Source organism: Ranitomeya imitator, chromosome 1, assembly GCF_032444005.1.
Source record: "Ranitomeya imitator isolate aRanImi1 chromosome 1, aRanImi1.pri, whole genome shotgun sequence".
NCBI classification, from domain to species: Eukaryota; Metazoa; Chordata; class Amphibia; order Anura; family Dendrobatidae; genus Ranitomeya; species Ranitomeya imitator.
The window spans coordinates 114,346,592-114,359,273 of NC_091282.1; the positions used below are offsets into that span (position 1 = coordinate 114,346,592).

A 12,682-nucleotide genomic window follows, 5' to 3' on the forward strand; every position below is an offset into this window, starting at 1 on the left:
TGTGGGGAATAGGTCACTGATATCCATGCAAAGAGGTTGTGTTGCCCTTAGTGTTTAGCCCTATTATGGGATGTTACGAGTTATAATGGATGTTGGTTATCTTGGACTATATGCCTATTAGGTACGCTTACCTTCTCAGTCCGATATTTTAGATGTGCTGCTCTTTCTTCACATGAGTTTCTGTTTGGACCTTTTTTCATGTCTGTTTTGTACATGTGTTATATTTTTATATATTGCATATTCATTAATAAAGTACTTTTAAATGTTCACCTGAGTGGGACATATACTCCTTTTGTGGTCTTGTGTAGGATTTATATTAACAATTTCCCAGAACTTTTTGTCATCAATTTCCCAGTGGAGTATCAGAGGAACATCACAACACAAAAGTTCTAGGAAGGCATGCCCCAAGCATAATATCCTAGAGATAGACAGACATGTCAGGAGGGCGGTCAGGTCCTCCTTAAAGGGATGAATTTTCCATTTTCCACACCCTTCGATACCCCGAGGAGGATGGTGCAGCTCTCCTGTAGACACGCCAGGACACAGGTTGGTAAATATTACTTTTATTCTAGGACACTCTGTGTTAATACAATAAATATACAAAACATCTGAACTACTCAGACATGCAACACAGAGTGGGAGCGCGGAGGTTTGTACAGGGCAATGGTTTATTTAACTGTGATGGAAGCGAAATATTAGTAATTTACAAAATATACAAACATCCTTCAGATAAATAAAATCCAAGCTTTACAATACAGAAATATTGGAGGGCGCCGACATTCCAGTGTTTAGATTGGATTGCGTTGATCACAGGCAACCCGCCATTTGCCCCGCAGCAGCCGTCCTGCCTACGTAACCAGTGTTACTGGTTCCCAAGGTAGTGATTGTTAATGGCTCAGAAACACTGGCTTTATTTCCTACACGGTGACCGCCGCTGTGTGCAACCAGGGGGGCCGCTGTAAGGCCGGGATCACACATGTGCGAGATACGGCCAAGTCTCTCAGGTGAAATCCCTCCTCTGGCGCCGGCACTCCAGAGCGGAGCGTGCACCCGCACAGCAACACATGGAGCTGCACACTCCGCTCCCAAGTGCCGGCACCAGAGGAGGGACTTCACCTGCGAGACTCGGCCGTATCTCGCGCATGTGTGATCCCGGCCTAATACATGTGGAGAATGAAAACATTCAGTGCAGAGAACAAAATCCTCCAATGCAAATGATGCGTCATTGATTCAACCAGTCAGTCGTGGATCGCAGAATGTGGGATTGGGTGGAAAGATGTCATCTGAAGAAGGGAACCTCAGATATAGCTAGATGATCATGCGTTAATGGAAGGAGCACAGCAGATGACATAATATTGAACAATCAGTCATAATCCTTTTAGCCACAAAGCCAAACTATAACATCATAAATCACATTCAATCTAGACGTGAGCAAAAATAAAGATTCCAGTTATCCAGGTCCGACATCCAGTTTGGTTCCCCATGGCAGTCAGATGAAGGCAGTGCAAACTCTGGCTCCAGCAACATCCTGGGCATGATGATGTAACATGGTGGCTGAGGCACCCAGGACGGCAGGCCGAGCATTGCGGGACCACATGTTCACTGCTCTGAACTGGCTGCCACATGGGACCAAACTGGACCCCGGACCAGGTACTTCAAGTCTTTTCTACATCTCTAATCTGTTCTCGTACCAGCCCATGACATTGTGCATTGGCCGCATTACAGGGGGCATCTCATAATTAACTTTTATGACACAACATAGCTGCAGCATTACCTTCAATACATGGGCCCCTTGCCTCTTATTACCATGTAGAACCCTTCAAGATCCATTAAAATAGGGGAATTTTAGGACATGTCTAATGTGTCGCAAGAGTTAACTATGGGATAATCCCATACAAGAGGTCATACAAGAGGGAAATTATACATTTTTAATCATTTTTGCAACATTTGTCTGTCTACAGTGAGCCATTATGACTGGGATTTCCAATGTAAAACACAAAGAAGCATAAAATACAAAGAAACAATCCTAATCTATTTACTTGTGAGGGTGTTTGGCTGCAGAGTGGATTAACGCCCTATGGCGGGACAATACAACCGGCCACAGAAAGAAAAGGCTAAAGCTGGCCACAGGCCCCTAGAGAGCCGCCGGCCACAGGCCCCTAGAGAGCCGCCGGTCACAGGCCCCTAGAGAGCCGCCGGCCACACGCCCCTACAGAGCATACGCCCCTACAGAGCATACGCCCCAAGAGCCACCGGCCACACGCCCCAAGGACCTGTTGGCCATACACCTCAGATTGCTGCTGGTCCGGCAGCTGTCCACTTGGTAGCTATCTCACCTGACTTCCCCCATACAGTGCATGATTAGATGTACTTGTTTTCGTGAGGAAATAAACCATTACCAGACACCTCTATAGCCGGCTTTCTCTGCTGAGAACAAAATTATAGTTATATCTGCCATCACAGAAGAGTGCAAACCCCAAAACACACTACACAATTATAGATTAAGACAGACAACTTAAAAGGGGTCGTCCAATTTCATATAGATTTGCTTGGCAATTTTTTGGATTCTCACACAAATTAATAGAGACATGCATGCACAGCCATTTCTACAGTCCCCTGTGGGGATTCATAAGTTTGCAGTAACACAGAATGACTGCAGACTTATTGATTTGGCCCGGACAACCCCTATAAAGTGCCATCTGCCTGTGTGAACAGGGTAATGATATTTGAGAATTGCTCATCTTCCTTGAGAACAAAACATTGGGTACGTGGAAATGTAACATTCCTGATTACTTTTTGCTCCGGATGGGAAGAGGGAACATCCACCAAAAGTCTCATACATAATAACTGGTTGGTCGATTCGACAGATCGTCAGGTTAGATTAACCCAAGTGTAAAGTATAGGGGACAATCATCTAATCTGTACGGTCGGCTGAAGCCAAGCTGTTACAGAGCAGATCAGATATAAGATAGGTATAATTCAGACTGTTCAGCACAGCATATAAGTCACCGGCACAGCCAGCGCAGTTTGGGGGCTTTTGTAGTGACTGACACATGGATCGATGCTGCTCACATTCACAAGTTGAATTCAGCTAAAACTATTGAGCAATGTGAAATCCAAAGTCATATGTTTTCCCTGGAGATCTGGGACTTTCTTATAGCGCCCCTCAGATCTGTGAACAACTGGGTAAGTTGGAAGTGGAACTTAAAGGGATATTTCCATCTCCAAGATCCTAGCTAAATAAGTAGTAGGTGTAATAATCTTAGTACATATCTCCAATTAGAAATGTAGTATAGTTCTTCTGATTTACTACGTTGTTTACCTCATGTGCAGACATTGCAGAAGCTTAGCTAACAATAGTTACGACCACTAAGAACTGTGTAACTGTCACTATATCAGTGGTCGTAACCATGGATACCTAAGCTACTGCAATGCCCTGTACATAAAATAAATAACGTAGCGAATCTGAAGAACTATACTACACTTCTAATTGGAGATATTTGCTATTAATATTACACCCACTACATATTGGGATAGGATCTTAAAGATGAGAATACCCCTCTAATGAGGTGCATTTGCAGCTTTTGCCCGACTGTCACTTTAGGTTCACATTTCCCTTTAAACAACGCTAATGATGATTTCGACAGTGCAATGCCCAATAAATGCTCCCAATATCACTCCTATAGGGGATAGTTTAAATTTGGGTATAAACCTAATGAAGTACTCATGGCAGAGTGCACAGTTAAAACAATAAGTTGTTGCACATACTTTGCATAGTTGGTTAATGGGTTTGCAATGACCTGGAAAAATCTTATTACTGTGGGTGATTACAAAACTGGAAAAAATAAATAAGTAAAATAAAATTGTAACTTCATAAGAGTTCATGCATTCGTCATCACAGGGTCTATCCTGAATACACAGTGTGTGAGCCCTACCTCTGCAACACGACGGCGTTCTACTGGAACGGTATAATGCATTCCTCCTGCAGTATACAGCCCAGGGAACGTATGTAATAAGGGAGGGCAGTGCGACAGTCACACTGCCTAGTGTTTTGGCTAGACCTGTAATAGATTCAGTGATCCCAAGCCCATCAGGCATCGGCCCCTACATGTGCACGGCAGCTATACACACAATGTATAGTGTATACACCAAGGTGCAGCCCTCGCCGCCAACAATACACTGCACACGTGTAATGACCAGCACCATCATCATCTAGTACTACATCTGTACGTTCCCCCATGTTTCTTCCTGGTACTGCTCATATATAATACAAAATGCTGGAGCAAAGCGTTAACAGCATCAAACTCCAAACTAAAGGAGACCGATCATATCACATACTGGGGTTCCAGTTACAGCTATAGGACCTATACACATCACTGTAAATAATACAATTTAGGGTTGAGGATAACCCTATCCCTGGGTTGTACCCATCTCCTTCTATAAATGAAGGAACTGCCTGAATCTAAAGCTCAACTTTACATTGTATGGGTAGCATTAATAATGTAGTGTCTTTCCCCGAGGGCTGCCACAGATGTTTATATTCCAGCCGGATGACTAGGCTTCCCGGTATACATAGGTTGGCAGACACCGCTGGCACTGGGCACTGCTCATCTTCCTTGTGCCATTACTCAGCCTCATGTATTGTAGCCTGGGAAATCCGGACTGTACAAACCCTCATCTTTACGTTCTCCTAACTATATGTCCAGCTTTAGGCACAGACACTCCGCTCAGAAAGGAGTTTACTGACAGACGTAACGTTGGCGAGGGCGGCTGTACCTTGTACCATGTGCTCCCAGTTTTGTTGCCTGGAAATATCTGCACATGTAAGGTGTCCTACCATAGCTGCTCTTTCAGCTGAAGACGGGCCCTGCACATTTGTCAGATTAGTCATTTATTGGAAGCCCCCTTCATCCAGGATACAAGTCTAAAACTGGCCTCACATGTGACAGCTAGCCCACTCAACTCCCCCAGTACAAATGATTGATTGGTTTGGAAAGGCATTAGTGTGTTTCCAATGGGGAGAGCGGATAACGTTGCTGACAGACCCCTCTGGCGGTGGCTTGTCTCCTAGAGGACAACAGGATCAGGGTGTTTAGATGCAGACTGCCTGATCCTCACCTTACCCGACAACATCTGTAGGGGAAACGTCAGTAAATCCCCTTCCCCCAAAATTGATGCTGCAATGGTGGATTCACTAGTAAAATTTAAGGAGGTCTGGATGCTTTCCCTGAAAAATATAAAATTACAGGTTATAGAGGTTACAGGCACTAGATACTGTGAAGGGAACTAGTCTGATTGCCATTCATGGAGTCAGGAAGGAATTGTTCCCCTGTATGGAGCTATTAGTGTCTGCCCCATGGGGTTTTTGCCTTCCTTTGGATCAACATGTTAGGGTATAGGTTGAATTAGAAAGACTTAAGTCTACCGTCAACCTTAAGAACTCTGAAACTATACACATCGGATGGTCGGCCAATTCTGCTCTTATCAATGGGTAGAGTGACCTTTAAAGTCTAGGATATTCTCTGCATTAGGCTGCACACTCCGGTCCCGAGAGGGTATTGATGCAAGTGTGACCCTGGCCTTATAACACAATGGTTGAAAAAAGGGGGAAAAAAAAGCCTAATGCAATTATAACCGCCTTATCAAGCACAGCCTGCTGACATGGGAATCCAGAAAGCCTGACAACAGCATCAGGGTGCGCGGCGGGGTCTGCACTGCTAATATAGTATTTGTACAATCAGAAACACAGTCTTGGCTGCCTGTATAGACAGTTTCAATATGTAAAAGCAGGAAAAATTGACCTTTTTACTTAAAAAAAATCAAAGCAAAAGAACAATGCACTGCATTAAATAACAAAAACCGCAAAATAGAGATGAGACGTCACAAACACACAAAAACATAAAGGCTATGAAGAAAGCCAGCACAAACACTGATACAGCTCCCTGTCTTCTCGTCAGCCCTAATGGCTAGCCTCAACCACAGACCATGCAAAGTACACACCAATCCTGCGGAGGTACGCTGGGATTGAATACCAACCCTGCAATACAGGGTTAAACACCCTTTCCTCTTCACATCTATGGACTATATATCAGATGACGGTACCATTTGTGCTGTGTCAGTAAAAATTCACATTAAAAAGAAAACCCCAGGGCACTAACTACTTACTATGTGCAGGTATGTATGGTCGTCCCCGGCTCGACTACTACCCGAGCGAGCACTTCTACAGAGATTAATTCTGTGTTTTTACTTAAGAGACTAAATACCAACGAAAAGTGTATCAGAAAATACCCACAAATGTGCGTTAAGAGTCGGCAAATACCTTCTGCACTTAGGACCTGAAGACGACTGCAATCTAGTTACGCCATAGTCACACTACAGATACCCACCACTTATCTAGATGGGTTTGGGTCGGCGCGTTCTGCGCTTGGGGCGGGGAGGGCTGGATAAAGAGACGGGAGTGTACAAGAGCTCCAGTAACAGCATCATTATTTTCACCATGCACAACCAATAGGCCCATAACCTGCCCGCAGAACCTTTGTGTTTTTTTTTTTTTTTATTCCTGGCATGGCATGGGCTAAAATGTAACAGAATACACATGGCAAGTGCAATTTAAAGTCTTTAGTGGGTGTTGCAAACACGGCTGGAGGAAAAGAGCGTGAATGAAGAGAGATGACGGTGGTGATGGTTGCCTTCACATCTGGTTACCCTTGAACGCATTCTGAGCAGCGCTGCTGGCAGCTGTGGAGGCCGCATTGGCTGCAGCAGTCTGCACCGTTTTGTTAGACATCACGCCTGTAGCAAACTCTTGCTGGGCCTTCTCAAAGCTGGCACCCGTAGTCCGGTACAGTCCATGCACCTGGAAGACACGACCGACAAAATAAGAACATTACTCTGCATAAGTAGATCCAGAAAAAAAAATCAGCAAATATGCTCCTAATCAGCAAATATGCTCCTAATCAGCAAATATGCTCCTAATCAGCATGTGCAGGGCAAGTGTGTTCTTGGGTCCTTACAATGCAACGGTCAAAGGGAAACTCTGCCTCATATGTTAGTATTCATAGAGAACAAATGAGCAAATCTGCTGACCGGGAAAAGAGCAGAAAATGCCGATCTAGGCCGGCTCTAGAAGTAATGGAGTTGTAAAAATAAATAATATAATAATATATTATTATAATACTACTAATTCCACATCTTACCTTTTTAAACATCGCTAGTGATACTACTGCGGAACCTGTGAAAAGGGCGGCAATCAGAATCATCATGATCCCCACGGGAATATTGTCATTGAGAGCAGTTAGTGCAGAAATCCAACCGCTGCAAAACACAAAGTCGATGATTAGGCCGCTAGTCGCCACATTACGCCCACCAGAAAGGACACTTCCGTATTGGACATTATTGATCTGCTCGCTAACCACGGCAAATCAGATGAAGAGAGAAGTACGGTAAAGATGCACATTAGGAATACAATGTGCTGCAATTCTCCACAAGTACACTAATATTACAATACTAGCTATCTGTACGCTTTGCATCACATATACAAGGAAAAGCTCCAAGAGTTATCCGGAATTTGAGGTTTTCCATTATTGAATTGTCTGTTCATTATGAGCTTGACGAAGTTACAGTATGTGATTAGTATTGGGCTGGTGGTGGTCCGGCACTGGGCACCCTCACATCAGCTGCTTTCAGCACTGGTAGCAGCTGGTGGTAAACAGAGCCGGGACGTGGTGTAGTAGATTGGCTGCATACACTTTTTACATCTTGTGGCTGCTCCAGCAGAAACCAGTTGATCAATGAGAGGTCTCAAGTGTCAGACCCACTCCATCTGATACTGACAATTAGTGTGAACTACAAATAAAGTTACTTACCAGTTTCCCCATCCTTTAAAGCCTGCCGCCTGTAGAACATGCACGGCGAACTGACAGATGTACACAAAGAAGAATACGAAGAACCTGAAGGAACTGTCGCTCCTGTAAAGACGAGCACCGATGTGAGGATCACAGCAACAAGAAATCAAGAGAAAGAGAAAAAACAACTCCAAATAAATGGTGCATAGAAGAGAACGTGATAATCCTGAGAAATTCCACCTCCTGTCTGCACGCTCTTCCAGAATGCCTTCTATTAGCTCTGGTCCTATGGAGCTAAACACCCAGCCACAGTAAGAAACAGACTGCACTCATACCCCGGGTGCATTCACATGTACACTGCAAACAGTGATTGTCAACCCACATTAACCCGACAGAGGTGATAAAATGATGTCAACTTTGCTTTATATACAGAAACAAACAGTAGGCAACATGAGAACAGATGATACACGGTCAGACAGAATATCATACAAAAATAGGGATTTTTGTGTACTCACCGTAAAATCCTTTTCTCCGAGCCATTCATTGGGGGACACAGACCGTGGGTGTATGCTGCTGCCAATAGGAGGCTGACACTAAGTGATACAAAAAAAAGTTAGCTCCTCCCCTGCAGTATACATCCTCCTGCTGGCTCTCAGCTAACCAGTTCGGTGCAAAAGCAGTAGGAGATCAATAACAATATATGAGCGTATAGCATGTCATATTCTAAAAAAACAAGCATAAGCTAATAACAGGGTGGGAGCTGTGTCCCCCAATGAATGGCCCGGAGAAAAGGATTTTACGGTGAGTACACAAAAATCCCTATTTCTCCTTCGCCTCATTGGGGGACACAGACGTGGGACGTCCCAAAGCAGTCCCTGGGTGGGGACAACAATAGATCAGGCCCTGTGTAACCGCTACTTACAAGTGCGCCACCGCGACCTGCAGAGTCCGCCTGCCCAGACTCACATCTGTGGAAGTGTGGGAATTATAGTGCTTCAAGAATGCATGCGGACTGGACGAATCCGCAAGCTTGCAGGCGTGCCTTGCTGACGCCTGGTGCCTAGAACCCTTGATAGACAGGGAGATAGGCTGACATCTAGCACGGAAGGACTCCTGGATGGAGAAAAGAATTCACCATGTTATCATGGTCGATGAAACGGCTAAACCCTTCCTGAAAATGTCAGGAAGCCTTCCTCTACCGTCAGGAAGCCCAAATAAAACGTCCAACCTTCAGAAGGACGCCGTCCTCAAGACGTACCTACTCAGAGCACTCACTTCGTCCAGAATATGGGGGGTCTTATTCCATTTTGTGGACTAGAGCCAAAAGAGATAGGGAAGAACTATGCCCTCATAACAGTGGCAATACAGTACCACCTTGGTAACAAGGGATGGAGATGGCCTGAGGACAACCTTGCCTCGAAGGTAATAAGGGAAAAAAGTCTGAAGGAGCAGAGAAGCTGGCTCCGAAGACTCGTCAGAATGAGAATATCGCAGAGGAGAACGGGACGACTTTCCCTGATAGTAAAGTCTGCCCGAATGAAAAAGGAGCCTACTGTAAGGCTCCTAGGAATAATAAGGTCCCAATGATCTAACGGTATGCGATAGGGAAGAACTACGTGTGAAAAACTCCCTGTGAGAAAGTCCCTACTTGCAGTTGTGCTGCGATAAGGCGAGAAGATACTAGCTCCGCAAACAAAAAAACAGACGTGGTCAGTGCGGATCTCTGAGGATCACTGGGGCCCCTTTCTGCTTCCGAAAGGCTTTCGGAAGCAGTGGAAGGGCAGACATGGAAACTGGTACCACGGCAGAACCAGAGCATGGAGAGCAATGGCTCCTGGATCTCGAGGCCGAACCACGAACTTGAGTACATTGGCCTTCAGTCTGGATGTCATCCCATCTACAACTGGAGAGCTCCAGTAAGGACAGATCTGATGGAAGACTTCGGGGTGAAGTTCCCACTGACTTGAGGCGGAAAACTGACAGCTGAATTTGTTTGCCGTTCAGAGTTCTACTTCTGGGATATATACTGCCGAGATCACCAAATAATAGACTTCGGCCCATCAGAGAAAGTGAGGTACCTCAGTCATGGCGCCTGACCCAGGGTACCTGCTAGATGACTGACGTAAGGCACCGCCGTGGCATTATCCAATTGAATTCGGATAGGGAGACCCGCCAGAAGGCAGTGGACCTGCTGTAAGACTACCGTTCGGATCTCCAGAACAATGATGGGGAGAAGACGACTGGCATTGGTAGTTACTAATAACCATTGAACCGGGAGAAAGGCCCTGGATGAAGAAGGAGCTCAGAGACTATTGTCTGAAAGTCTGTTTGACTTGCTGAAAACGAGCGGAGCGAAGGAAACCGCTTCCATAGTAGTCACCATTTTTCCTCAGAACTCTCTTAGCAAATCGAATGAAATGAGGGGTTGAGTAATCAAGTCTTCAGAACTCTCCTTGCACGAGCTCCCTGTTGAAGGGCCATGACCTTGTCTCGAGGAAGAATTACCATCCTTCTAGAAGTGTGCAGGATCATCCTCAAAAAGGATATCTGCTGGGCTGGAAATGAGGAGAACTTGTCTAAGTGTAGCTGCCAGCCCAGGAAAGAAGGTATCGCAAGAGATCTAGACGACTCAGCGTAGTCCTGGAAGGGCGGCTAGACAGACCAAACAGGGCAGGACGAGCACGCCTCTAGAGTGCAAGAGAAACATGACATCCGCCATGACCCGAGCGAACACTCTGGGTGCGGAAGCAAGGCCGAAGGACAAGGTTGTGACTTGAAAATGCTGTTGACGATAGGTAAGGCAAAGGAATTTTTGCAGAGGGCAAGCAACCCGAATGTCGATGGATGCCGGAAACTGCACCTTTTTCTGTTGAAGTAATGGCTGAGCGGAGGAACTCCATTTAAAGAAGGAGGACCATGTCAAAGGCTGTTAGAAGTTTGAGGTCCAGGGTCGATCTTATTTTTCGTTCCCCTGTTTGGAACCAAGATCCCTTAGATCTAGACTGTGCTGGACAATCCTTATACAATCCTTTGTCAGTCTCCCACTCAAAGGCTTTGATTGGCCAGTTGTTGCTGGTGTGAATCAAGGTAGTTAAGGTCTCCCGGCCAGGAGACCATTGCTCTAGCAATCCATGCGGCTGCTAGGGAGGATAGAGCGCTGGACCCGAAGCCGCAAGACGGAACGAACCAGATTTGCTATCTGACAGTCCGTGGTATTTTTAATTGATGACCCATCAGGTAGGGATACTGGTAGGTATACCACAGGAGATTCTACCCGGTTAATCTGCCCCATGGCAGAATGAGCGGCTGCATCCAGCAGGTCATAGTCTCTTGCCATCTCCTCTTTTCACGGTGCAGAGATAAAAATTAGGAACCCTCGATCCATCAACCTCTTAACAGGGAAGTGGAGAGGAATTGTCCGCCTTCTTGCATCATCCACTAAATAGTGATGATGCAGAGGGGGGAGCTCATAGGCCAAAAAGGGTGCCTCTATATGTCCACAGAGTTCAGGTCTCCAGGTGGACAGGACAGGTTGTCTGGATGCAGAAGAGGAAACATGGAGACGACACTCCATGTGATCGTCTGTTGATGGTGTGGGGAGATCGGTGCCCTCTAAAGGACCCGTTGCCCTAAAAAAAAAAATAGGGATTTTTGTGTTGCTCACCGTAAAATCCTTTTCTCCGAGACGCTCATTGGGGGACACAGGACAGTGGGTGTATGCTTCTGCCGCCAGGAGGCTGACACTAAGTAAACTTGAAAAAAAAAAGTTAGCTCCTCCTCCATCGTATACACCCTGACACCGGCTACCAGAGACTCCAGTTTGGTGCAAAAAGCAGTAGGAGAACAAAACACAAAAAATAATATAACAGCATAAATACAGAAACTTTATGTGTAGAAAAGATCCTACTGACTAATGTAATCAGATATAACCAAAGCAGCCATAAGGCTACCAGGGAGGGAGCTGTGTCCCCCAATGAGCGTCTCGGAGAAAAGGATTTTACGGTGAGTAACACAAAAATCCCTATTTCTCCTTCGCCTCATTGCGGGACACAGGACAGTGGGATGTCCTAAAGCAGTCCCTGGGTGGGAAAAATAACTCACCAGTCAAAGACATCCAGATGATGGTTGTCTATAAATGCGCCACTGCCGCTTGAAGAATCCTTCTACCCAGACTTGCATCTGCAGAGGTCTGGGAGTGGACATTATAATGTTTGACAAACGTATGCAGACTAGACCAGGTCGCAGCTTTGCAAACCTGTTCTGCTGAGGCCTGGTGCCGAACGGCCCAGGAAGCCCCCACCGCTCTTGTTGAATGAGCCTTGATTCCGGCCGGAACCGTCATGCCCATGGTGCGATAAGCCTCCTGAATTGTCGCCCTTATCCACCTGGCCAGGGTAGATTTTGAAGCAGCGCATCCCCTCCTGCGACCCTGCGGAAGGACAAATAGAGCATCTGTCTGGCGAAAAGGAGCCGTACGGGAAATATACCTCCTCAGAGCCCTCACCAGATCCAACGTATGGAGAGCTTTTTCTATACGGTGCGTAGGTGCCGGACAAAAAGAGGGCAGAACAATGTCTTCATTGATGTGAAAAGATGAAACAACCTTTGGCAAAAAGGACGGTGCCGGTCTGAGAACTACCTTGTCCTGATGAAATTGCAGAAAAGGGGGACGACAAGAAAGAGCTGCCAGCTCCGATACCCGTCTAATGGATGTTATAGCCACTAAAAATACAACTTTCCAGGAAAGAAACATCTTGCAGGGGCTCAAAAGGAGCGTTCTGTAAAGCCCTTAAGACCAGATTAAGGTCCCAAGCTTCCAAAGGAGTCTTATAAGGAGG

General features: G+C 45.8%; 1 protein-coding gene across 2 annotated transcripts in view; it reads right to left on the reverse strand.

Annotated features, from left to right (window-relative positions):
* Positions 1 to 547: 547 nt before the first annotated feature.
* SCAMP1 (secretory carrier membrane protein 1) overlaps positions 548 to 12,682 on the reverse strand; it is a 69,856-nt gene continuing 57,721 nt past the window's right edge. For both annotated transcript variants that reach the window (XM_069749922.1, XM_069749929.1), the window contains exons 7-9: positions 7,866 to 7,967; positions 7,197 to 7,314; positions 548 to 6,856 (exon numbers count right to left, since the gene is read on the reverse strand). In XM_069749922.1, coding sequence (XP_069606023.1) covers positions 6,692 to 6,856; positions 7,197 to 7,314; positions 7,866 to 7,967 — 385 coding nt within the window. In that variant the 3' untranslated portion in view covers positions 548 to 6,691. The remainder of the gene's footprint in view (positions 6,857 to 7,196; positions 7,315 to 7,865; positions 7,968 to 12,682) is intronic.